Raw genomic sequence first — 27,299 nt, forward strand, 5'->3', positions numbered from 1 at the left:
TCATCACATTACCCCGTGTAGATCCATCACTCACACCAATCTTCCCCGTTTTTCAAATAGATTACCCATCGTGCAACATATCCAGCAATACCATTTGCTTTACTTACCAAGTTCATTAAATTCGTGAACCCGAATTGGTGCCCTGCGGGAGGTTCCCCCTTCGAACACAACCTGTATATACAAGGGAAGATGTGGGGAGGAAGGTGCAAAGGAACGCCTTTAGAGTCGTATTAAGCGTTTAACTGACTTACTGGTTGTGGCTTTCGTGTAATCTAATCACACCTGCCTAGCCTTGACCGTGCTCACTAGTTGTTTGGGTTGATTATAATGCGTGACTGAATTTGAGCTTCAACTCGGGCACCTGCTTTATTTATATCATTCTGTAAGTGCTTCCTGTTGAGGTTTAATTTTTATGACAGGAGCATCGTGCCAGAATGAATCCTGCCTGCATTATCCACGAAGATGCTGCAAAAAAAAGAAAAAATCCGGATTTGCAGATTTTTCAGCAATTTCGCGCGATTCGCGGATAGTGAAATTGCTGAAAATCCACGATCGGAATGGATTTTGCGCCCACCCTTACTTTTGACCTTATCTCTCCTTATAAAAGAAGCAGAGAAATAAGGAAAACTTATATACAAGATTTGCAATTATTCTTATGATCTTATTGAGAGAAATCATAAGGGAATATGAACAATATAAAACATTTGGGGAATTGATTAGGTTCTGGAATCATTGCTATTGCATCTCCATTTAGAAACTTGGATTTATGTAAGAAGGAGTAGAGGGCGTGGGTAAGCAAGAGAATTCCTTGTGAAAATGACTTAAAGCGGGGCAATGTTGTGGCCTGTCTCCTGTTTAACCTGCATATGTCTGTCCTTCAAAAAGACTGTGACACAATAAAAATAATCCCCTTTTGAAAGTGGATTTACTGCATGTTCACTGTTTAGTATATGCATATGATTAAGTGTTATGTGTTCATTGGTTTGCTGTGTTTGCTTGAGGATACAAGTCATACCGCAAAATACATTTGTCGACTATTAACATCTGAAAGACAAAGGGCTATATTTAACCCCTCAATAAGAGTAGCCTCTACATTACCCTAGGACCCTCCTGTCCTTCTGCCATTCCTTAACTAAGTGGAGATGACTATCTCTGCGACAGAAAAAAAAGAAAAGGAGCATGCTGGGATACCCAACCCACTCCCTCCCACTGGGAGTACATAAGCGGTACCAGCCCAGCATGCAGCATGTTCTTTTTTTCTGTCTTCCGACAGATTAGGACGTGTTTGGACTTGGATTCTTCACTGAACGTCTAATCGAGGCTGCTGGGCTGTCCTCACCGTCCTCTTCCGCATTCTCTTGGCCTGCCAGGCTTGCCAGGAGCCGCGTTGATTGCCGACCGGCCCTTTGCGGCTAGGGCGCCGATCCTCTCGGTATCTTCAGGGTTGCAGTGCGCGTCTCCCTGGGCCTTGGCCCGTGTGGGGGCCGTGCTGCTGCGGCTGTATGGCGGGTCCTGGGGCTCTGCTGGGCGATGCTCCTGGGCCCCCTGCCTGGCGTTTCATGTCCTGCCGGCCTCCTCTTCTTCCTGCCGCCCGCGCTGCTTGGTTGGGTTGATGCAAGGGCGGGTCTTGCTGTGGCCTCGGAGGCCATTTATGGCGGGCTTCTCCTCCCGGCGCAGGTTTCATGGAGCGCCCCTAGGCTGGTTGTTGAGGGCAGTGGGCTTGTGGTGCGCCCTTCCTGCCCCCTTGGTGAATACAGCGTAGCGGTCCCTTTTTATCCTTGCTGTTTTGGGTATATGTTGGGGGGCTCTCCTTCAGGGTGCTGCCTGGATGGGGGGGCAGGGTCTCCTCGAGATGCCGGAGTTTGTACCCAGGGCCACATGCATGCGGTGCAGGCGCTCTTCCGCCGGGCTTCTTCCCCGCTTCTGCCCTTATCCGCGTCTCCTCTGCCCATGCCTTCCTGATTCTTGTCAGTAGGTGTGGTTGTGGCGTGTGGCTAGAGCTGCCAATTTTTGAGCCTGTGTCAGTGGGTTTGAGCCAGGCATCCCCTCCACAGCCTCTGTTTCCATACGTGTTCCCTTACTTGTGCGCTGTGACTCACGTTTTTGTACTATGAGGATGTTATGTGGAGCTGATAAACGTGTCCCTTTGGTGTGGCTTCCTTTGCAGTGACACGTGCTACTATTTCTGGTTTGGATGGTTCGGGCATGGGCTGTTTGACGTGGCCAGCAATGCTGCCTTCGTTCCTGTGTCTTTGTTGCACGCACTTGTGGTTTCGCTCCCGATGCTACATCTCTGTTCTTTTTCGCCTGGGTTTTCCGGGTTCATTTGGCTTCTGCTTTCCATGGGGTTTGTTTGCAGGTCTGGGTGGTGTCTCTTCCCCTTGCCCTCTTCAGGTGTTTGGGTTGCTGCCTGCTTGGACTTCTGGTTGTTGCTGCAATGTACGCCTGTGCCTATGGGCGGTGCCGGGGTTTGGTCCCGAGGCCCAAGGCCTCCTGCTGGCGTTTCTCGCACCCATTGTCTTTGCATTGGCCTACGCTGGTCTCCCTGGGTCTTGCTGTTTGGGTTCCTTGTTTTCTCTCAGGTGCTGTTGGATGTAGTCGGTTTCAGGGCTCTCCCGGTGCTGGTGGATTCCTGTCTTTGCTGGTGCCTGTACCTGCGTGCTGGCCCTCTGTGCTGGTTGCATGGGGCATAGGTCTGCTTGCTGTCTCAGTGCTGGGCCCTTGGTGTCTCTGGCCTGGTGCGCTGGCTCTGCTGCCCCCTTCTCCCAGGGTCTTGGCGGTACTTCGGCTTCTTCGGCTGCCTGCGACGTTGGCTTCCCTGCCTTCGCTGTCCTGTCTTGGGCCCTGGTTCCCCTGGTTCACTGCCTTTTTCTGGTTGTTTTGGGGGGTCCTTCGGGGTTCCTCTGTGGGTTGTATGTTTCCTAGCCTTTTGTCTTTTCGTTTGCTCGGCGCTTGTTGCTGGTTGGCGTCTGGGCTGGGAGTCGGTTCCAGTGGGTCTCCCGTTGGCCTGTCCCCTTGGTGCCTGCTGCCTAGCGGCTTCTTGCTTGCTTTTCCTGGGCTGCAGCCCTGGCTTCTGTTTTGCCTGCTGCCCGCCCTGTGGTTTGGGTGGGTCGGACCTGGTTCCTCCTTGGGATGGTGTCTGCTTGCTGGGCCATGGCTCGCTTTGGACAGTCTCTCCAGAGGTTTGTTGGCTTCTTTTTGTTGCCTCTTTGCTCTGTTCTCTGCTGGGTCTCAGGCTGTCCTGTCCTGCGGGCTTCTGTTGTCCCTGGTCGGCCCTGGTTGGTGCCTGGATTGGGGTGCGCCTGGGTTTGACTGTTGCTGTTGCCTGTTCTGGTCGCCCCTGGTTGCTTGTCAGGCGTTTTGACCTTTCCTAGTCCTGGTACCTTGTGGTTCTTGGTCTTCCTTTGGCTGCCTGTGGTCCTTCCACCCATTGGTTCCTGCCCTTCTGTGGGCTCGGCCCTGGTGCGTGCCTGTCTGGGGTCTTGCTTGCCTACGGTTTTTGCTTTTGGGCGCTTCTTGCATCCTTCCAGGTGCTTTTGGCTTGCCCCGTGCTTGGGGTGTCTGCCTACTGCTGGGTCCTCCCCCTTGTTTTCCGGCAGGAAGGGGGGTGTTGTGGCCTTCCTCGGTTCTGTGGGTCCCTTGGCCAGGACGGTGCTGGCCCTGATGAGTTCTGGCTGGTGTTGGGTGTTGGCTTGTTGGGCTTGCCTTTTTCCCTGCTGCTTCTTTTGCCTCCTGTGGTGGCTGGTGGTCGTTGGTCATCCTTGGCCTCTGCCTTGGGTGGCCCCTTGTTCTTCGGGTTCCCGGATCCTGTGCCCTGCCCTGGCTGCTGTGCCCTTTCACTTATTGTGGGTGTTGGGTATCGGCCTCCCCTGGTGCGTAGGCAGCTTTCTTGCTTCCCGCTCCTCTCGTTTCGCTTTTGGGTTGTGGTTGGCTTTGCCTCGGGTCCGGGGCTCTGTTTTTTTCCCTTTGGGGGGCCTGTGCTCCCTCGTGGGCTGTTTTCGGCCTGTGGTGTCTGTGGCCCTAGCTCTCTTGTTGGCTCTGGGGTGTTCCTTCTCCCCTTGTTTGAGTCTGTTCCCGCTCCCCTGTTGGGTGGTGTGCCTGTGGCTTCTCTGGGCTCCTCTCCTTTGGTTTCTGGTGCCTGGGTTGTTTCGGTGTGCTCTGGGGGCCTGGGCTCTACCTCTGTCGGGTTTGCCCTTGTGGTCCCTGTGTTTGGCCTCCTGTTCGCTTGTGCATTTGAGTCGATGGTGCGGTTCTCGGTTTGGTTGTGTCGGGCTTTGTGCTGTGGGGCCCTAGTTTGCTGGGGGTCCTCTTTTGGTCCCTGATTGGGTCCTTTCCTGGCCACTCGTTCTCTTGGACTCTGACACAGTCCTGGTCTGGTCTTCTGTCCTTTCCTGTGCTGCTCCTTTTTGGCTGGCTGTGGTGCTGGTGCTGTTATGGGGGCTGCTGTGCCTTTCCCTGTGTCCCTTCTTTGTTGTGGCTTCTTTTTGCCTCTCCTTCCGTGTCCAGGTGGCACTGTGTTGGGTGCCTTCTGGCTGGCTGGCTGGACTGCCGGTTCTCCGGCTGGCTTCTTGGGAGTTTATGGGTCTCCTGCGGGGTTGGGCTGTTGGCCTCCTTGTTGGTCTTTCCTGTTTTGCCCTTCTACCTCTTGGGGTTCGCCTTCCCCCTGGCGGTTGGTCGGCTCTTGGTTGGTGTTCTTTTCTCCTTTCCGGTTCTGGGGTTTTGGTTTCCCTGGTTCCGTGTTGGGCCTCTGTGTTGTCTTTCTCGGTTTTGCCCTGGTTTGTGCCGGGTCTGCTTCGGGTTGAGCTTCTTTGCTCTCACTGGCCTCCGTTGGGTGGGTTGCTGGGCTCCTTGTCCCGGTGTCTCCTGCTGTGGGGGTGTGCCTCGGGCCTGGTCGTTTCTTGTGCCCCGGGTCCTTTTCCCGGTGGGGTTGCCTTTTGATTCCTGCTGCTCTTCAGTGTCTCGAATGGGGTTGGCCGTTGGTCGGTCCTGCCCTGTGGCCTGGTCCTTCTGTGGTTTTCTGGCCTCTGGGTTCCCTGTTGCGGCTGTTTCCAGCTGGGGTGGGACGTTGCTTGGGTTCCCTGCCCCCTTCTCTTCCTGGCTGTTACTCTGTGTGGGGGGCCTGTTTGCTTGTCTGGTTCTGCCCTCTTTGGTCTTTGCAACTGTGCTGGTGGCTTCCCATGGTGTGTTGGGGTGGTCCTATGGTTGATCGAGTCTTGCTTCTGCTGTGTTCATTCCTGGGCCTTCGGCCCTGTTGCCCTGTGCAGTATGTTCTCATCTCCTCTTGGCCGTTGGGCTGGGTTGGCCTGTTTGGTTCCTGGTCGGGTGGCTGCCTGGTGGCTGCCTGGATCAGTGGGCTTCACCTTTGGTCATTCGGGGGGGGGGGCATGGTTAGGCCTCTCTGGTTATTCCCTTGAGGCTTGGCTCTGCGTTTGTGGCCCCCTTCAGGCTTGCCTGGGGGGGGGTTTGTGTTTTTCTCTGGTCGTCCCCTGCTGGTTTTGGGATCTCTGCTCTGTCCGCTTGGTTGGGGGCTTGCTTGGTTGTGTGCTCCTGCCTGCATTTTTCTCCTTCGTGTGGGCTCCGTTTTACTTCTGTCGTGTGCCGTTTTCCGGTCTGGTGCCCTTGGCATTGGTGGGGTCCTGGAAGGCCGGGTTCTCTGCCTTGGTATTCTCCACTTAGTTAAGGAATGGGACAAGGACTGGAGGGACCTGGGGTTAATGTACTATTACTTACCGGTAATCTTCATTACTCCTGGTACCGTTGTCCTTGTCCCATTCCTTACGCCCCTCCCTCCCTCCATGGCGCCCCGCCTTCCAGTTGTTGGCTTGTTATTTTCAGGCTGCATGCTGGGCTGGTACCGCTTATGTACTCCCAGTGGGAGGGAGTGAGTTGGGTATCCCAGCACGCTCCTTTTCTTTTTTCTGTCGTGGAGATAGTCATCTCCACTTAGTTAAGGAATGGGACGAGGACAACGGGACCAGGAGTAATGAAGATTACAGGTAAGTAATAGGACATTCTAGTGAAATGAGAAACAGTAGTTACCAGACCTGTCAAGTTTTGTTATTCACACAAGCGATTACAGCTGCTGAAAGCAGCTAATATCTCTGTGTGCAACTCTGTGGTAAAACATGCAGAAATGGGAGCAGAAACACCAGGTCATGTGTGTTATTTCTCCTAAACATGCATTCTCCAACCCCAGAATTACAAGGACCTCTGGTTACGGTAATTCTGGGGCAGAGAAATAACGTGGACTAGTGTGAGACATCTTCCAAATAGTGACCTCTGTCACTTCTGTCTACCTCCACTTCCTAGAGCTATTACACACTCTAAACATGTCAGATAGGACATCAACCACTTTTGGGGACCTGTCCTGCATCCTCTAAACTCTAAAATGGGTTTTAATTAGCAATTTTGTGGAAACGTTTGCTGAAAATTTTGTTGGAAAACAGAATGTAATAAAATCGGCTATGCCAAGGATTATCTAAGCATTGGCACTTGCTTGGCATCTAGAGTAAGCAGTAAAAACCACTTTACTAAAGTAAGACAGCAAATTTCCGTAATAAATTGATAACAATTCTTCTAAAGTATGGTGGCCATTGTTTAGTGACTCTTTTATTGGTCTATGACCCAAAGGGTATACGAGTGATTTTACGTAAAGCATCTATAGAGGCAAGAGGGATTAATTAGATTGAAAAAGACTTGAAAAGCATTGCATGCTCATACTGATCTTGAGAAAAGCGTCCTTGTTGATGATGCCATTACATTGAAATTGTGGAGAATAAGGGTGAATGTTTAAGTACAGTGACGTCTTAGAGCACTTGCTGGGCTTTGTTTTACTGAGTCTCACATTATTCTGAACTCTAAATGAGGGAATAATTGACGATATGATTGTGTTACCTGTTATGTAAAAAGACTTTAGATGGATTCAAACATAAAAGACATAAGGAATGAGGAAGACATAGTAGAGAACAACTTGCTCGGCTTTACTCAAAGCTCGTCATCGCAAACTGATAGGTTCTTGTTTGAACCTAAGGACTCTGTGTCAGCTAGGATGTGTATGCATTTTAGGATTAGGGAATTATTTAGAGTTTGGAGGCCAAGATACTCCATAAAAATGTGACTACTATCTTGTCTGTCACCTTACAAGTGCCACAGGCTATAGTACATTGCAATATGGCAAACAGGACATAGAACACTTTTCCGGTGGAATATGCCAGCTGCCGAAATCTAAACAAGCCCTTTAGTTTGACTCCATTAAGACTGGTGGAAGATGCTACACTATATTAACATAGGCACATGGCTTGACATCCAATAGATGAGTGGGCCCAAGGCAAACACTTTCCTATCGCGATGCAATCACAGGGCTCTATCTAGTGGTGGTACCAAACTGCAGTAAAAGGCCCTGCATATAATCTTGGACACAGTCTGGGGAATTCTGAGAATTAGTTGGATTTTCCAGCCAAAATCCCTGATTTGTACAATTAGAATATAGATGAAAAGTCCCACCGAGTACAACCTTATTTTCCAAAATTAGGCCATCCAGTGAATTATGTCACAGTAGGTTTTATAACCCAACAAAACATTATCAAACAAAGGGAAATTCTGGATTCCTTGTTATTGGTGATATATATATTTATTTGTTTGGAAACAATTTTTATTGTTATTCAAAACAAACATGGGCTCATAAAGAAAAAGATTTTACATTATTATTGGTGATATTTGATGATGTGAGAATGGGTCAGAGAGATAGATTTTTTTCATTTCAATGAACTTGGCTGTAGTTTGTCAGGACCATTACACGCATCTTTGCTGCTGTTTAGATCTCACACAGCTGGTCTGTTTTGCATACATTGCCTTCCTTGCAAAAGAGAAACAATGTAAGGCTGAGAAAAGCTGTGATCCAACTACAGCTGTAGTTTTGTATAACACACTGACTTTTATGCATTCCACAGTAACTCAAGCATGTAGTGTGAAATGCAATCATAAGATGGTGCATGCAGCGTTTAAAGAAACTTGATCCGTGAGCCATAAGATATGGAAACCATAACACGGGCAATTTAAAACAAAAAAGTGCAATTTAGGAAACCGTAGAGGTGATGATATATACTGTGAGATAATCTGCTCTGTTTGCAGTTTGACAGATATTCTTACAGATGCATTCTGGATTTAGGGCCCTGTTACTGAAAAATGAATTAAAATGCATCTGTACAAGTAGACATATATATGGGTGCAAGTTTACAACTTTTGGGAATTCAGAAACGTTTCTATTTGTGCATCTGAAATGCATCACTCTACTCTTTGTTATGTCCAAGAAGAAAGCATTTTCCGCATGGATAAACCGCTTCCCCAACACCCACACTAAATCTGGGGGTAATCAGTTTCCTTTCTATCCTGGAACGAAACTAACTCCGGCCAATAGCTGAGGTAAATTTCTGATCACTGCCATGGTAGAAAAAGTCGGAGGTCAGTTTGTGAATGTCCACACATGTACATGGCTGTGGACATTCCCAAATATATGAAGCTAGCCATGCCTTGTAATACCCACTTCCTACTAATGCATGAGATTGACCTCTGCGTATTTCTTCTCACTCATGGTGGAGTAATCTGCAAGTTTAAATCCATTTACACCTGCCATTAAACTTTTTGTGAATTCCTGGCAGGTGTATTGGAAGTATTTTCAGCCCTAACATTGGTCTCTTGAACTAAGTTTACACGAGTCATATAACATGGAATTTTCTCCTTTTTTGTAGATGCTAAACAGCACATTGTGGGCCTTATTACCATTGCTCTGCTTTTAATGTCAGTAAAGCCAGGCAAAAAGATTACTCCTTGAATATTCCTGAACTTTATTAGTAAATCACGACTACTCCAGAACTAGGTAACCCATACTCAGGGGGCTATGTTTTTCCGCCACAAAAAAGGTTCGTATCTCGAGTTGCAGAAAACGTCCATACCTGCCAAGTTTACTTCCTGTAGGCTTTGCGAACAGACCCCTACTCTTCTTGGTGCAAGAATATGGTGATAAAACTCGTTGCTGATGGAAATTGGACACTATGGTGCTTGTTTCCAGTTACTGCCTTCATTTTGAAGTGGACCAGCAGAGTGAACCTTCTTGGTTCGTTCATGAAAAATCATTGAATGAACAACCATTGGCACGACAGAGGATGAAGCGCAGCAGCAATATCTTTGAATATGGACACACTACTGCGTCTATATAAATATCACAAGTGATATCCATGTTAAACTTTGAAACCGAGTGTTTGATTTATTTCATGATTATATTTCTTTTTGTAAACATTTAATTCGTTTTTAATGATCATAAAGAATGTGCATCTTTCTATACTATGTTGCTTGATTCTGCATGTATTGACTTGCTCTGTGTGATGAACGTAGAACAGATGGTGGGTGAAAACTTCATATGCCTTCTCACCTCAGACTTTAGTAGTTTGCATTTATTGACTTATAATCAATTTCAATGACCAGTGGTGTAGGTAGGGTATCATGGGTCATAGTGCAAGGAAGGACAATGGTGCCCCAACCCCCGATTGAACAGTAAAATGCAGCAAACATCAGGGATCAGTGGGCCTGTCAGGTCTTTGGGCCCAATGCCACTGCTGCACTATTGATAAATATGCTCTTGTGTATTGCAGCTAAAAGAATTGCCTTACATAAATCTTCAATCCGTTTTGGCTAATGCACCAATATTTAAATGTAAATGACACGTTTTATGCTCAGTACTTGCGTTTAGCAGGTTTTACTTTGGTTTCAATTTCAGTAGAAAGAACAAATGGCAGCTAAGAAAATTACATAGGATCATGTGGGATGCAAAGGTAAAAACCTAGGGCATCATTGTAGCTGACTCCTCCAAATGTGTGGTTCCCTAGCCTCATGTAAAATATTTGTATAATAATTATTCACCTGTTGTTACTTTAGGGTATGTGTTGTTGTATATCTGAACATTTACCAAAAAACGTTTTACATTTTCATATATTTCTAAACAATTATTTCATATTTTTTAAAATACAAATAATTAAATGTACTTGCAAAGCTATTTAGTGGTATTTTTATTCTTTTCATTTAAATAGTTGCTTACAAAATGGTTATATTAACCGGTTTATGATTGAACTATTTTTATTTTAAATATTCCGTATTGTAAAAAAAGTGTATTATTTTTTTATTATTTGCAATTAACAATACATATTTGTGAAGAATAATTGCAAAATAAATTGATTTTAATTAGGTACAATACTTTTTTAAAGTATTGTTTTTAAGGTAAATTATGTTTAACATTTTTAAATATTATTGACTTATTTACACTGTTTTGGGGTTTTTCATACTTTGTTAATTCTCATTTTAATTGTAAAACTTAAGCTTATTCTAATATATATGTATTAAGTAAATATTTTTAACATTAGACAATTTTGTAGGACAATAGTTAGAAATCAATATTTTTGTTGTAAATATAGAGTTCATGATATTGTTGCAGTCAGCATTTTGACCTTGATATTTTGATGGGTCCATATTCTTGTAGTCAATATTTAGGACTATAACCCAGTTCAAAGTCTCTATGGCTTTTCTGCACAGGGCTTTCCATCAAACAGAAGTCAAGGTTAACTCTTCTTTACAGACAAAATAGCAATAATGCAGTCCAAGAAAGTATTCAGAGGGCAAGACGCCAGCAGAAGAACTGATGAGCACTGATTTAATTGAAACACTGCTTAGGTTCTCCGGTCAAATGCTATAACTCCAATAGTTTTTGTCACTGTATGATGAATAAAACCAGAATACAGAGTTCATCTTTCAGATATTGTCATAGTTTGGAGATCGGATAAAATCGTCTCACTATTCATACAATACTCTTTAGGCATGCCATCCTCTTGAGTCTCAGGCTGGTTCCTTTCTAATTACCATTTGTCAATTTGGTACTGCAGCCATTCTACTTTTATATATATAGTTATTTATATGCATTTACTCAAGTTTCACAAGTATTTTCTCCTTGCAGTCAAGACACTATCAGTTCCATAAACTGAAAAAGTACTTCAAAGAAATAACAGTGGCATTCAATTCTAATTTGACTGTACCTTTGAGGCATCTCAGCGCCATGTTGGAATATTTTATGTCTGAAGTAAGTTAATGTAACATCAGTAAGGCAACAAACTGCACCCCAGCACACCACAACACAATATAACACAGCATAGCCCAAGCTAGCATAGCTTAGCTGAACACAACATACATATACCATGATAAAACCTTGATTTAATTGGAGCGATTTATGAATCAGACACTTTGTGGATTCAATTAATCTTACCTTTACATTCTCCCTGTGTATCTTGCTTGTAGCCCATGTTGCACTCACAGCGGTAGCTGTTGATAATAGGTATGCAGCGGCCATTGAGACAAAGATTAGGGTATTGCTTGCAGATGTCAATGGTCTGATTCAGAGTAGCTGGAAAAAATGTAAAATGTCAATCTATCGACCTAAATATGAAAAATCATAAAGCATACACCAGAGGATATCTGTGGCAGACTACTGCATAAGGGCTCAAGTCAAAACTTGCATCAGGCAGTTATGGGCCTCATTAGACACCATTGCGGAATTGTGACTGACCAACCTCTAGTCGGGGGTCCCGACCGCAGTATTTCTCTATGGGAACTTGTGCTGCAGTCAGGAACCGGCCGCAGCACAGGCTCTCATAGAGAAATGGGAGTTTTTGTTAATCTCTGCACCGTGTGGTAGACACCACACGGTGCCTGCCAAGCAGTGCAAGGATTGACATGGGGGCACCATATGTGCCCCCAACTGGAGGCTACTGTTGCAAGGGGGCCCTGCTAGTGGCACCCAAAGTCGCTTTACGACAGGCTTTTCATGTCAGAAAGCACGACATGAAAAGCCTATGGGAAACCGACATTGTAATCTCGATGGCGGAAACACCTTCCTTAAGGGATTACGTACTGGTTCCAACTGGCCGACGGGCTCCTTGAGCCGTTCAGAAGCCAGCCGGAATGTTTAGCTGGTTTCACTTACGACCCCCATCATTGTAATATGGCAGTCGAAAGTGAAACCGAAGATGTTGTGCGGTGAGAGGCTTTCCGACCGTCATCAAAATGAGGGCCTAAATTGGTAAATATTGGTATTATAGGTGTGCAGAGTAAAGACACAGGTAAATTGCAAAATGTGGTCTAGAGAGGCATGGGTCACTCATTCTGATTGGCGGCCAGGGAAAATTTCATATATTCAGACCAACAGTATTTTGCTTGGTTGAAAGGGTGGACAAGCATATTCCTCTTGTTATAGAAATTTTGAAATCTCACAGTGCTGCATGGATGATAACGGGCTGATAATGCCTGGCGATTTTATGAAAGTAGGGTAAGCAGAATGTAATCTTCCAAAAAGGGTGGTGACTCGCCGGGTAATGAAATGAGAGAACAATATAAAAAAAATATTTTCTTAATATGCAAACTCTACCATTCTTTGTCGAACTGTCTAATGTTTTATGAAATCCAGTATCGCCCCCTCTGGATGTTGAGTCAGGTGAATTCACTAGTATGGCTTGCAAACTGTTTTTTTATTTCAGTCACTGGAAGTGAATTGAGTGGTGTGACCGCCTTTTTTGGAAGATTTTCTTTTGCGTACTCTTCCTTCGTAAAAGTATGAGGCATTATCCTGTAATGGAGAACCCGTCTGAGGAGCTAGCATCCTGAACACCAGTGGTTTTTAGTGTTCCAACAAAATCCATCCTCTATTTTACCTAGCTAACCTCCTCTCTAAATACCAAGGGTCTGATTTAGAGTACCCTGTCTGCCAAACTCTTGGTCTGCCTGCCTCATTTAGAGATAGGCAGACCGTAACATTTTTGTCAATGGAACCCCGGTTGACTCAATCAACAGTAAGCTTCCTCAACAAGCCTAATGGAGTAGGATCCTTTTTAGGGTGGATAGTGTAATGTACTTTTTTCTGTCCATTACTGCCAGGAAGAACCTGGTGGTGAGTGACAGAAGAACAATATTGACCACTTCACCATGAGAGAAAATGTCTAAAGTGTGATATGTATTTGCAATAAAAAAAATAAAAAACTCCCTTCAAGGTACAGACAAGACCGTTGGGCTGCGTTCACCTCTAAATTTGATATACGGTAGTCCATCAGAATGGCAAAGGTAATATATCCTCTGACATCCGGAAGGACTGTATACCACCTGTAAAACTCAAAATCAGGATCTATTTAGGGTGTGGAAAGTGAGTATCTTCCTAAGAACTGATATCTTATAGTATCTAAGCGTGGGGTTAGCAAAGGTATCACACCAAATTAGCTCCAATGTATTGGGCTACATCCAATAGACTGCCAAGGTAAATATACATTTTTCAGTCAAAAGGAGAATCAGCAGGTATCTTCACTCTGGGACCATCCATGCCGCTACGGTGATACATCTACGTCAACTTATACAGGTTTACGACGACCTTACACCTGAACACGGTCAGGAAAAGGAAGGGACTGAACACCCTGGAATATCTTTGATATAAATTCCCAATATCGGAAGCGTGAAATTTTATATGGGGAAGAATATATCACCCTTATAACAGACCAACACAAGAACCACTAGATGGGCAGGAATAAAGAAAATCTTTTGGAAAAAGAAGGATCCAACCCCACTTTATCGGAGAAAGACTGCTGTGCCCTGAAGAAACTCCCTGGAAAGGAGTGAAACGCGTTGGCTGATCTTTTTTGCAAAATACCTGATGATTTGTATTTTAAGAACGGATAAAAATAAATAAAGAACTTTTCTATATACTTGAACAATACTTTCCTTGGACTTCTGTTTGGTGCGCCCCCATAAACATTTGAGCAAAATATCTTCACTCTCAACCCCTCTGAGTCAGACTCCAGGTGTGATGAGTGTTAGGAGTCAGACAACTCTGTCAAATAATCCCTCATTCACAGATAGCATACCTAGAGGCCCACTATGTACCCCAAAATCACTAGGCAAACAAAATGATTAATGAATATGCATCTACAGCTCATGAGAATTGGAATAATTGCAGATATTATACTAATCTTTGCAACAAATTTGCAAATGATGGCAAAGGTTAAATATGCCTCCATCATATTTCATCACACAGCACAAACCTATCTAACTAATTTTATCTAACATTTAACCACCCATCTAACAGCATGGTTGTTTAAGTCCTAAATAATATGCTAAATAATATGCAAACAAATATGCTAATATGTCTCCATGTGTGCCTCATTGTGTCTTCTGGCCTGAAGTCGAAAATGTCATTGCTCAATATTCCCTCCAATAACTGGTCAGTTGGTCTAACCCTACCCCTTTTCTAGGCATTGGGTTTCAATGTAGAGAGGAGGGGGTTGTCTCATGCTCAGCCCCAGTATCATTATATAGGATATTTGAACGAACAATGCTTCTTATTCAAGAACGTGCATGCAGGAATATAATGCTACTTTCTGCTCCTATTCCTTCAGGAAAGAACACACAAGGTTATGTCCCTCATGTCTGCATTTGCGAACAATGCACCAGAGATTGGAAAATGTCCTTATCTATCCTGTCAGCATGAGTTAAGATAAAACATGGTAATCCAAGCACACATTTAGTAGCTGAAAAGGTAAATTAGACATTGGCCTGCTTCCTGGGCCTTTCACTGCACCATTCATGTACTGCCTCTGAAAGCATACTCATTTTAGTCCATGTTGTATACAAGCAGGCCAGATTTGCCTGCAACCACAAGTCAATCCTGAACAACCAAAAGTATTGCAACAATTCATAGCAAACTTTCCAGACTGAAGGGGAGATTTCAATCAATCATTGTCCCTTCTTGATTTTGCATCTTTTGTATAGCCTTGGAATCAGTCTTTTGCCTTGATTCATCTGATTTAACATGTTCTGCAGCTGAATCCAATGGCAGAAAAATGTAATCAGAGATGATGGAAAGGAAGAGGAGAAAAGCTGACTTTTTACGCCTGGCACACCCATTTGGAGAGGTCTCACATAAATAATTAGCGGCTTGCTTCGTCCTCAATTTTTGTCTTTTTTTGGCCAGTGGTCTTGTAAAACTCAGCAAGTTGCCTACCAATATGCTAGCGTCTGAGAGACGTTAGATATTTTCATATTTAGGGGATAAAAACAGAAATATATATGTTGTTATTAGTGTCACTGTTCTTCAAATTACACTCCAGATTAACTCGGTACATTTTGAGAACTAGCCAATCTTGAAGATGTTCAAGAGCAAGGGACTGGATGATTTTTATATACTGGCAGGTAAAGAGTTATTTGGAAATGTTGATGGTTGGTGGGGTGGATGGAGAAGACAACCTTGAGATTTAATATGGTCCTCAATGAAGGTCACAACCTCGACAGACAATCATTACAAAAATATTGTCATCTCATAATGGGCAATTCCTCCCTGAATGTGGCTATATCACAAAGAACCCAAAAGGCTTCAAAAGGGCAAAAAAGTCTCACAGACTGTCTGTGAAGATCTGATTTTAAAGCACAAATGGGATTTGCATTAAGAAACACCTTTAAAAAATATCCAGGATTTCACATATTCCACAATTGCACCATCTGCAAATAAGGTATCATTAAAAAGATGTTACCTACCCTGTAAGCGTCTGTTCATAGCATGTACTAGCCACCTCATATTCATCAGCTAACTCTTCTAGTTTATTGTGTGCTTAATTTGTACATCTGACTGTAAGTCAACAGCCTGTTAAAACTCGGCTTTTCAGTGCTCTCATCACTGTGTTGGTGCACTTGGTACCACTTCTATAGGAGCCTGTAAGGTGTATCAGAATCATTTGTCTGCTTTTCTCCTTTGTTTGTCTCGTCTTTACCATTTGTTCCTTTACCTAAGGCGGGACAGGCTCTTACACCTTCCATAATTTCCTCCCTCCAACATTTCTCTTTTTGATCCCATTTCCTCCCAAGCTATTGTCTAAATGAGCCCTTCACCTAGCCATTTTCTTTCTCCCTTTCTCTGTCACCGTTCAATCTCTTTTACTTTGTACCTCAATCTTTTTGGGGCTGGGTTTCAGCTTCATGTCATACATGGTTTGTCTCAAGAAATCTGGCTTTTTTCATATTAAAGGTACTCTTTAATGTCTCTTCGGGCACAACAGAAACGTTAGACTTTTTCATATGATTCCAATTATTTTCACTTTAAAGAATCTTAAAATCACCTTAAAATTACAATAATCGGAATAGCAAACAACAACCAATCCCAGTGCTACACTGTCAAAGGTAAATTTATCACAGTGTGGCTCCATCAGCAATGACAGTGCAGCTACGGGGTGACATCTCACCGATCCCATTATGGTTCCCTGGATGATCAACCAATCACAGCCTGACTTCTCTGTGAATAGAGAAAATAATTGCAAAACCTTTCTTACTCAATTTTAAACTAAATGAACCATTTTCTAGTTAATCTAACTAAAATAATTAAGAACTAGTTGATTAGGAGAAAGTTACACCAACCCAAACTAAGCATCCAATCCTGAAAAAAACTTTGTTAATTCAGAATTCCCAATCCGTGTGTATGGATGACCTCGCACTACACATAACCTTATGTAAACAAGTAAAAACCCAACATCCTGAGATCACGGATTGTGAAAAATCCAATAACCAAATACCATTCGAAATACAAATGTGATTACAAATATGAATAATGCTTCAATAAAACAGTAAGCAATCCTCCAACCGAACCCACAGTCAGTATCACAAATCCACACATCTCACTTAGGGCATAACAATCAATTTATCAAACACCTGCTTCAACCCACAATTCACAAATACATATACTATTCACAAATCAATTCACTCTACTCATAGTTACACTCTAAATTATTCAGGAGCGCACTGCAAGTCACTTTGTGAGAATCTTTAACATCAGAACCTTCTGGTGGAGTTCCAGAGAATCCACTATTCCTTCGGACAGAGCTTTAGGAACAAAGAAAATCTTTGGATACACTTAGGAGAAAGGAGGTGTTTCTTTAAAATGCCACCATCCTCTGTTAGAAATATGGAGGAGCAGAACTCTATAACTAACCCTGGGCGTAGTGTGCGTAGCGGGGCTACGCGGAGTGCCACGGAGTTGGCAACAAACTCTGTGGCACGCCGCCTGCCTTCACTCCCCTATTGAAGATATACGTTAGCAGTAAATTTAAACAATGAAAAACCATTTATCTCTTTACCGCGGCGTCCCTGTGCTGCCCCTCTTCCTCGCCATTCGGATACTGCTTAACCGCATGCGCGCTAGCGGAATTCTGCTCCTGTGCTGAGTTTTTTAAAACCGCACTTTACATGACGAGCTGGGCTTGTCATGAGCGTGCGAGGAGGCTACCTCATGACGAGCCCAGCTCGTCATGAGCGTCGAAGGGGTTAAGAAAACTGCGGGTGTGCGCGCATGCCCAGTTTTCTTAAGCAGATTCCAAATGGTGAGGAAGAGGAAGAGGGTATCCCGGGGACGCCGCAGTAAAGAGGTAAGTGTTTTTTAATTGTTTTAAATCACTGCTAACGTATATCTTTAATAGGAGGGTGCAGACGGGTGGCGGGCCAACTCCGCTCCGCTGAGGAGTGTGCGGGGTTTTGCCTACTGCGCGTTCTTCGTGGAATGCGAGTAGGCAAAATTCCGCACACCCCATGGTTAACTGTAACTCAATCTTCAATACACCCCACATTCAGATCACCCCAAAATTTACCTCAGGCAATTCTGCTTCAAGTTGATCTTGTGTAAAAAGGCACCCTCCCTAACATTCATTATAGCAGAGTAATAATCACAAGTAATTGAGACCTCCGAATAACTGAGTTCTTTTTCAAGAGAAAAGCTAAAAATCTGAAATGGAAGCGTACAGAATAAATGCCATTAAGGCTCAAATGCAGAGTTATAGAGCGCAGTCAAGAGTCAGAATCCTTCTAAGTCCCAAAAGAACATCAAAATAAAAAAAATCGAACAGTGTGCCTAACTGAAAGAGGTTTATCAAATGCAATTGCTCCCCCAAAACCATGGGGTTCTTACGGACAATTCTTGCAGAACAAATTAGAGAAAGCTCAGCCTCATCGTAGCATTATTACAAGTAACAAATACAAAATTCCAGCATCTTCTGTGTTATTGCTATCCAAAGCAATATGACACAATTAGCAATCAGTCTTCATTCACATATGACTAGGCTCAGCAACTGAACTACAGAAGAAGGACCTTGAGATATGTTACAGTTAGGAACACTAGACAATTAATTCTCAATACACACTGTAGAAATCCATTACCCATACTCATTTGTCCACGAATATATACGCATAGAATAACACTACAACAACATGGATTTAAAGACGGGAAAGGACAAGGTTGCTTACTTTATTTACGCATGAGAAATGTTATATCGAGTGTAATTAAATTACACATTGCCACGACAAAATGAGAACCTGACAAGGCAAAGCAAGCCCCTTACTCAGAGCAGGGGGTTAAGGCAAAGTATTCTTTTTTTGGTGCAGTAATTGTAACAATGTCAAGGAAAGTACATGTATGGCAGGCAGGCTGCAGAATGAAGTGTGCACATTCGACCAGCACGTTTTAAACTTGCAAGATGGATTGGGAATCAATCGCAAGAGAGAGTGATTGAATGAGTACTTAATCATCCCAGGTGAGTCAGCTCCACCATCTATCACTCTCTCAATTCTTTCAGGAAAACACAGCTGAAAATTAAATTGATCCAAAGTCACAGCGCATCTTGTGATTTGAAAGACTTCCAAGAAAAACAACTTGCAAACATCCAAGTTCAACACTACACAGTAAGAGTGTACAGGGCATGTATATCTACATGTACCATACACGCTTATCTACTTGACTTTTTTTGATTTTATAGGATTATTATGAAGAACAAAAAGATGAGAAGGAAAATCTTTTCTATTGATTTAAATACACTGACCCATTATTTTGGTGCGCTTCTTCATCGTATCCCACACTCGAGGTGTTATCCGAGTGTGGGTGTGACCTGTGAACTTGGAACACTTGCTGTTTTAGGGTAGGGATCAGTTGCGGCCAGCATGGCTCATGGATGGTCACGCAAGATGGGGAGGCGGTCGAGTGGTCGTGAGGGAAGGGGGGTCACGCGGGGAGGGGGGGTTTTAAATAATACAAAATAAAACTTACCATTCACAGGTCCCGCACCTTCACTGCTTGGTCAGCTCCTGCTTTCCTGTCTCCGCAGGAACAGGAAACAGGCAGCCTCCCTCCCCTAGGCCAATCACAATGCTGCAATGCCAGCATTGTGATTGGTTGGGACGTGGACCACACAGGCGTCTATGGGGAGGCCTACATGGAGAAAGGGGAGAGGGCGCATGAGTGGTTTGGTCGGCCACAGAGGGCCCACCAAACAGTCAGGGCCCGCAGCATTCGGCAAGCCACTCCTCCTCTGCCCTCGAGCAGACCCCAACCAACCAAACCCTTCTGCTTTCTAGCTGTTCGAGAAGCAGAAATATAAAATGGCATTTATAATATCATTTTTTTATAATATCATTTTATGTTTCTGCTTCTTTCACTGTGAGAAACGAGTGGGGGGACGCTCCTACGCCCACATGGAAGAGCTGCCCCTGGTAGGGATAATAAGTAGTTTAAATATTCTTATGTATGTATCCTGGCATATTTGTATTTTGGAACCCATAGATAAGATTAAAAAAATGAAGTCAATGTTACCGCAATTTTAGCCACTCCAAAATTACTGGGCAAGGCAAATAGTACCCAAACCTTTTCCCAGGTTGAACGCTAGGAATCACTCTTTGAATTAAAAACAGATCAAATAAACAATTACACATGGGGCATTAATGACTGAATTTTAATGAGGAAAGACTGCACATTGTGCATTGCAGTCACCAGTGAACTTTGTATTTTCGTTGATGACCTAACATTTAAAAGAGACTGGTCCCTATTTGTATTGAGGTGTACAAGGGACTGGTAAATTCTGTTGATTAAATCCCCCAAGAAACTATCTGAGGCAATGCTAACCAAAACTCAAGCCAGTAAGAATTTATTAAAATCCCAAATTCAAATTGGTATCTGCAAAATAAAACATGATGAGATTAACATAGAAGTCACGGAGTATAAGAAGTTTATCACACAGTCCAAGTTCAATAAACTATTAAAAGATTGGAAAGATTTTTGCCATGACACTATTTATCTTTACATTAAAAAAGGTCATTTTTCTTTAAATCAGAAAATAAATCTCCTAATCAAAAATGAACTTCCAAGAACAGTTGGTCATCAAACCAAGAGATTGTGATGGGCACAGCCGCAGATAACCATGAGAGTTTCCACCGAGAGGGTTTTTCTCACCCCATGTACCCTCAATATATGGTAGACCCGATCAGTTTTTTTCTCCACAAAATATCCCCTACAATTACAATCCATGTTCCTTTTTTATGACATTTGCAGGGATGTTGGAAGGCAAGACAAGCATTGGCAAAGTCAATATGTCTCACCTATTCTATAGCTATTTATTCGGCTTTGGCAATGTGTTTTAGCCACTATGTACACCAGTGTGGCTGCTGTTCAGCATGGCTAAAAGTTAGTGGTGTGGAGTGGGTTGGGGTATATTGGGGTGGGGTAGATTGAGGTGGAGTGGGGTAGGGTAGATTGCTGTAGAGTGGGGGTGGAGTGGGGTGGAATTGAATGGGGTAGATTAGGGTACATCTTGCCCTTTGCTTTATAAATGACCTCCAACTTGGTTGTCATTTACAAATTGGCAGGCAGAGTAGTCTCTGCCTGGTTGATGTAAAGTACTCCTCCAGGCCAACGGAAACGACTCCATCTGCCAATAAATAAATCAAGCCAATATTTTTCCCATACCACTAAAAATTAGAAATACCTCCAGGTTTACAGGTCAAGCCCACTTGGTGATACAGCACCTAGAAATTGTGGGTGAGGGACTTTAAGTCAAAAGAATGTTCTTTCCCCTCTCTTTGTTCTTCATAATATTACTATAGAATCATAGTGCTTGTGTTGTACATCTTCTGGGAGGGCATCTCCGTGGATCATTCATGCCTCTCTTCCCTTTTTTTGTGTGTATAGCTTAATTCCCATAGTATATTTGAACAAGTCTACTGCCCGAACCACTGGATGGAATTAAACTAAATTTGGCTGGAAGCTAGGTGATGGTACGTAGATCATGCTTCTTGTGAATTGTTGTAAATCCTTTAAGCAGTTTTAGAGATATTAGTCTTAAAACAAATTTGGGTTTCTGGGGACATGTATTACCCATGAATCTGGCCGTGGTTAGTCCGTGGATTGATGCGCACTAGCGAATTCCTGATTAGCTGGCCGTACCTTCCGAGAAAAGTTGCGGCCACCATTTTGATTGCCGGGGAACAGTCACCAGAGTTGAAAACTATAGTGAATATTAAGTGAAGGGTCAGTTGAGAGGTTTCCTGACCTCTTGTTTGTGCTTAAAACAAAGGGCAATGGTGTTTTATGGCCATGAAAATGTCCTCAATTTTCTTTTCATCATTTGCAAAGCCGCGGATTGCTCACAAGGCTCAGCGCGGCCCCGTGTAACTTCATGGGGGATCTGGGGATCTGTGGAGTTAGCATGGCTGAAAAAAAGTATATATATATATATATATATATATATATATATATATATATATATATATATATATATATATATATATATATATATATAAGCCGAATCCTTCCGTGCACGGACGCCAACCTCCGTGCCGCCACACCAACAGGAACGGACCACAGCAAAGGTAGTTTTATGACTGCGGATTGCTCACAAGGCTCAGCGCGGCCCCGTGTAACTTCATGGGGGATCTGTGGAGTTAGCGTGGCTGAAAAAAAGTGTATATATATATATATATATATATATATATATATATATATATATATATATATATATATATATATATACATACATACATCAACATAGGTAAGCCCCAATGAGGAAAAGCCAACAGCAGCGTATCATACTCGATTCTTTAATGGTCAAAGCTTACAGGTGGGCAAACGGTCATCTCCGTGCATCATAGTTCATTTAACCCAGCCAGACGTGTTTCAGGAACAGGCAGTTCCCTTCTTCAATGGCATACATATATATATATTCACTGAAAAAACCATAGGTTATAGACCATATATAGTTAGGAATTAGCATTTACAAAACCTTATTTTACTCACACAAAAACATTGAAATTCCATATATAGTTAGTTGCACTAACTATATATCGCGCACCCGCAATCCACTGCTGATGATGTCACATATTACATCATTCATGACATGGTCAGTGACATCACTGATGACATCACTGATGACATCTCAAATGACATCACTGATGACATGACTGATAACAACATCCAGTGATTTTTTGTTTCTGTAAAGTTTAAATATGTCTTACATATTGAAGATTGAGTGGATGTGTAAGTGTCTGGACGAAGGATTTAGTAGGTGCATGACTAACTGTATGAGTGAGTGATTAAATGTGTCTCACTGAGTGCATGGGTTAGTGACTAAACTGTCTTAATTTGTACATCATTATGTCTGTTGTTCTGTAAACTGCTGCATGTGTTGATCAGTAGCTGTATGAGTAACTATATGGGTTATTGATTGATTGCCCAAGTATTTGTATGGGAGACTGAGTGTGTGTGTGGCTGGCTGGGAGGTGTGTGACTCTGTGCTGATCAATGTGTACTTGTATCAATGATTGTATAAGAAGGTAAGTATGTGTTAGTATATGTTTGAAAATGTAAGGTGCTCTATGTTTAACTGTATAGACAAGAAAATGGAAGTGTCATTGATTCTTTACATGACTGACTAGGTGAGTGAGTAACTCCATGGATGAGTGGCAGACTGTGACTGTCTGTATAGGTGTATGAGTGCATATGATAGTGTTGTAAAGATGAGTGATTGTATGTATGAATGATTGTATGGGTGAATGAGTGAAGGTGTGTGTAGACGTAGGAATCAGTGAGTGCGTATGTAGTAACTAGTATTGGTGTGTCAATGGTTTCAAAAATTATACTCTGTATTTAACACTGGGTGAAACAGAGGTTATATTAAAATGTGAGGAGATGCATTGTATTGTCACATGAATGATATCATCAGTGATGTGGTCATTGATGTCAAATGAGATGTCATCAGTGATGTCATCAGTGATGTCATTTGAGATGTCATCAGTGATGTCATCAGTGATGTCACTGACCATGTCATGAATGATGTAATATGTGACATCATCAGCAGTGGATTGCGGGTGCGCGATATATAGTTAGTGCAACTAACTATATATGGAATTTCAATGGTTTTGTGTGAGTAAAATAAGGTTTTGTAAATGCTAATTCCTAACTATATATGGTCTATAACCTATGGTTTTTTCAGTGAATTTTCAAGGTTTTGTAAATGCTAATTCCTAACTATATATGGTCTATAACCTATGGTTTTTTCAGTGAATTTCATTGGTTTTTTAACAGCTAATATCTGTAGCTGTAAAATGTATTCTTCTTTAAATCCAAAAATATATTTTATATGTTTATGAATAATTTTTTTTTTAAATATTTTTTTTTCTTCGTTCCCGCTTCGCGAATCGGGAAGCTTCCCGTTAGCTGACCTTGATGCCGCGAAATAGACCGCGAGCCGGTAAACGTTTCTTTACCGCAACTACCGCGTTAGAAAACAACATCGTGACGCCTCCCGTCCGCATGACGTTTCGCGTTGTCGCGTGATACGTCATATGACGTGCTACGTTAGCGAACTGGTACGCGAAGCGAGTCGCAAAGCGCAGGTTTCTGGAAGCAAACCGGGAGGCCCTGCAAAGCGCTTAACGTAAACACAGCAGGTCATGTGACTTGGTAATAACACTTTTCATTGGTTCATTTCACTTTTGGTTTCCGAATGATGTAAGACTAGGTCATATAATCTAAAATGAACACTTTTCATTGGTTGAGAACTCTTGTTTTTCCCAAATGATGAAAATCCCTCCTTCTTTCCTCACTCTGACTTTCATCATTGTGAGAGAAAGACCCGTTGTGATCACTGAGCAATGGCTTCTTTAGTAGCTTCAGCTGGTGCTTCCCCACCACCTCCACCACATCCAAGGAAGAGTGGACCACCTGCTCAAGTTATAATTCAACAAGAAGAGGAAGAAGAGGAACAGGACGACGAGCACGAAGAGAGGCAGTTTTTGCCTGAGCAGCCCAGGACGTCTCACCGGAAAGAAAACTTCATTTGGCAATTTTTTTAAATTCCCAAAGGTCAGAAAAAAGTAAATGCAAGATACGTAACTTGCCTTATATGTCAAGATAGACTGTCCAGAGGAACCGAGAAAAAATACAGTTTCGGAAACTACACAATGCATCGCCATATGACTAGGTGGCATCCTAACAACTACAGTGCTGCACAGTTTCGGAACGACCTAGATAATCTCCCTATTATGGCCAGAAGATCTGTTGTACCGGAAGTAACGGGACCAGAGGGCAGGGAGATGGTGCCAAATATAAAAATGAAATTTGGTGAAGTAAAACACATCTGCGTATTTTGAGATGGATTCATTTCCTACGGAGAAAGAAGCATCACTCTGATCAACAGAGCTATTGACTATCATATACAAGTTTGTACGAAACGCCCAAAATAATAAATACTTCTTTTTTTGTTTTGTTGCTCCTGTTGAGCCCTTTACAATGAATCGTTTTCATTGCCCCCTCCAAGAAAAACCCAAAAAAATATAAAACTGTTCAGAAAAATTCAAAAAAAGTAAAAAAATGTTCCGAAAAATAATAAAAAAAATATAAAACAACAAAAACAATAAAAAAAAAGTTCTTTTCAGAACTACCTCCCCGTTATTAAAAAATTGGTACAATATTTGGAACTGTGCCAACCTCTATTTCTCTTAGTTCGCTTCCCAGTTCGCTCGCCGGTACGCGAACCGGAAGCGAACCAAAAACAGTAAGTATAAGGGAAGGAAACAGACACTTATGTTAAAAGAAAGACAGCTATAGGGGAGTAAACTAGAGATACTATTACCCGTAATCCACTGCTGATGATGTCACATATTACATCATTCATGACATGCTCAGTGACATCATCAGCAGAGGATTGCGGGTTTTTTGGCAACGTGCCTTATCCACGGTTTAATAACGCTGCCTTTTGCTTTATATAAGTTTTCAAATTGTATGAAATATATACCAATAGGTCGTTATGAACCTTTAGGTAGTGCTTTTCTTCATGAGGTCTGGTCGCTTCCATACACATACAGATGTTTCAAAGATGATCAAGAAGTTTATCTGAATAGAGAGGAATGCACTGAGACGCCAGATCATTCACTAATGTGTAGGCACATACAGTTACACGGTTCATGCAACAAACACCGACCATATATGGCTTGCGTGTTGCAAGGCACGCCAGTTCCTGCTATCATCCCCACGTTCAAGTTGTTGGAAAATGGTAGTTATTTGATGCTCAATAATGAAGATTGTTCTGGGTTAATTAAAAGTATTCCTTTTATCGTAACAGTAAGTGAACGGGTTATTTGCTGCAGAAATGTTCTATTTCCTCCCACACATGAACATAGGGAGTTTTCAATCTCGCCACAAATACCAACCTTGGGAGCAGATTTCAACGGCATGGCAAGAATAAGAGCTCTTTTGTCTCAGAGAGAGGTGGCCTTGATTTCGGCCCGTGAAACTTTCGTGCTTCACATAGCGAACACCCGTACAGAGGTGCAGACCCTTTTCAATTCAGATTTGCCTTTCCATTTCAGCAAGATGGTTCGGACTATCTCTAACGCATCCTCCACAAAGGCCCTGGCGCACTTTTTTAAAGTTGTTACCAGTGGTCTCGTGACTTCATTTGAGAAAATCTTTGGAGTCATCCCTGCTTTCTTTCATTCGATTTTTTCCACTCTGCTTCGTGGATTGCCATTTTTACTTGCATTACCAGCGGACGCTCTTGTGCTTTTTTACATTTTTAAATATGGATGTCCCTCCTATGCAACCTCCCGCCCTGCAGCTGCTGACACTGTTCCGCAATCGCATGCTAGAATATTATGGCACAATGCCGTTGGCGATATTAAGCACGGCATATGGATTATCTTTTCGATTCTCCTACTTCACCTGTGTCCAGCCTGTATTTCACTGCCTGACCTGTGATTTCGATTGGGCCATTGATTTGTGTCTCTGCGGACCGGTTTCTCCTGACGTCGACTTTAATCAGCTGATGACTCCTATCATTACTCACGAGTTGGTTTGTCCTGGCGAAAGGATTATGGCTGTGGCATTGATGCATGGACTAATTGGTCCCTGGAATTTACTGGCGGCAACACAGTCTTTCTTGGAACAGAGCTTTCTTGAAAACCCACCGAGCTGTCCTCTGATGGTGATAGAGGATCCGGTGCTGGGAGAGCACGTATGTTCTTTTCCGCTTTTAAATTGGATGGCTGAACTGTTTTCGGATGAAGACGGTGACTTCCTATTGGAGGCTGTTGCAGCTTATTTTGCATACACAGTTATGTCATAGACCTTTTTCATGTTTGATATGCTGAGTACTAGCATTTCATTGACAATTCATTGACTTATTTGTCAAGTTTTTATTATTTACCTTGCCTATTGGCTTAAGACTCGATAAAGTACTTGGCTGTTTTATTTTTCTTTAGCATTAAATTTTCCTAGTTTTTAATGCTTTACCTTGCGGACCGTCCACATATAAACTTGCAATCTGCTCTCATGAGATGGCACTTCTATTATCTTATTCAGTTCGTTTCCGGATCATGGGGAGGTGTCATCTACGTCCTGGATATCTTTACACCGTGTTAAGTTAGCATGGGCTCATTACCGGTTTAAACGCCATTTTTCCTTTTTTGCAACTTCTGCACACGACACTTAGTTGTTGCTTTAGCTTTCAACCTAGTAGTTCATCGTGGTTTACATGAGAATAATATGTTATTGCTCTACTATCTGCTTTGCTTGTTAAACTATATCTGTACAGCGAGTGCTAAAGTTTCAAGAACAACACGATACAGAATTGTTATGAGGTCTGATCTCCACGACTTCATACTCATAACATAAGTGCAACTTCTGCCAATTCTGGGCATGAGGCGGGTTTTATATTGCTTTGCCGAACACACATACACAACACTTGATGCGGTTCACATGAAGAGAGAGCTGGTGTATGCTGATGTGATTCCTTCAAATCTAAACCAGATTGCCGGGCAGTGCTAGTTGGTTGACACAAGTACACACCTAGTATAATAAATTGCTAGGCTGACAAACCATCTGTGTTTAGTCACTTGTATTTTTATAAGGAAAGATTATGAAAAAA

General features: G+C 42.8%; 1 protein-coding gene across 1 annotated transcript in view; it reads right to left on the minus strand.

Annotated features, from left to right (window-relative positions):
- The window catches only part of FBN2 (fibrillin 2), a 1,174,837-nt gene that overhangs the window by 411,018 nt on the left and 736,520 nt on the right, over positions 1-27,299 (minus strand). The window contains exon 11 of the mRNA XM_078675609.1: positions 11,306-11,443. Within this exon, the coding sequence (XP_078531735.1) occupies positions 11,306-11,443 (138 nt within the window). The remainder of the gene's footprint in view (positions 1-11,305; positions 11,444-27,299) is intronic.

This window comes from Lissotriton helveticus, chromosome 2_1 (genome assembly GCF_964261635.1).
Source record: "Lissotriton helveticus chromosome 2_1, aLisHel1.1, whole genome shotgun sequence".
Taxonomy (NCBI): Eukaryota; Metazoa; Chordata; class Amphibia; order Caudata; family Salamandridae; genus Lissotriton; species Lissotriton helveticus.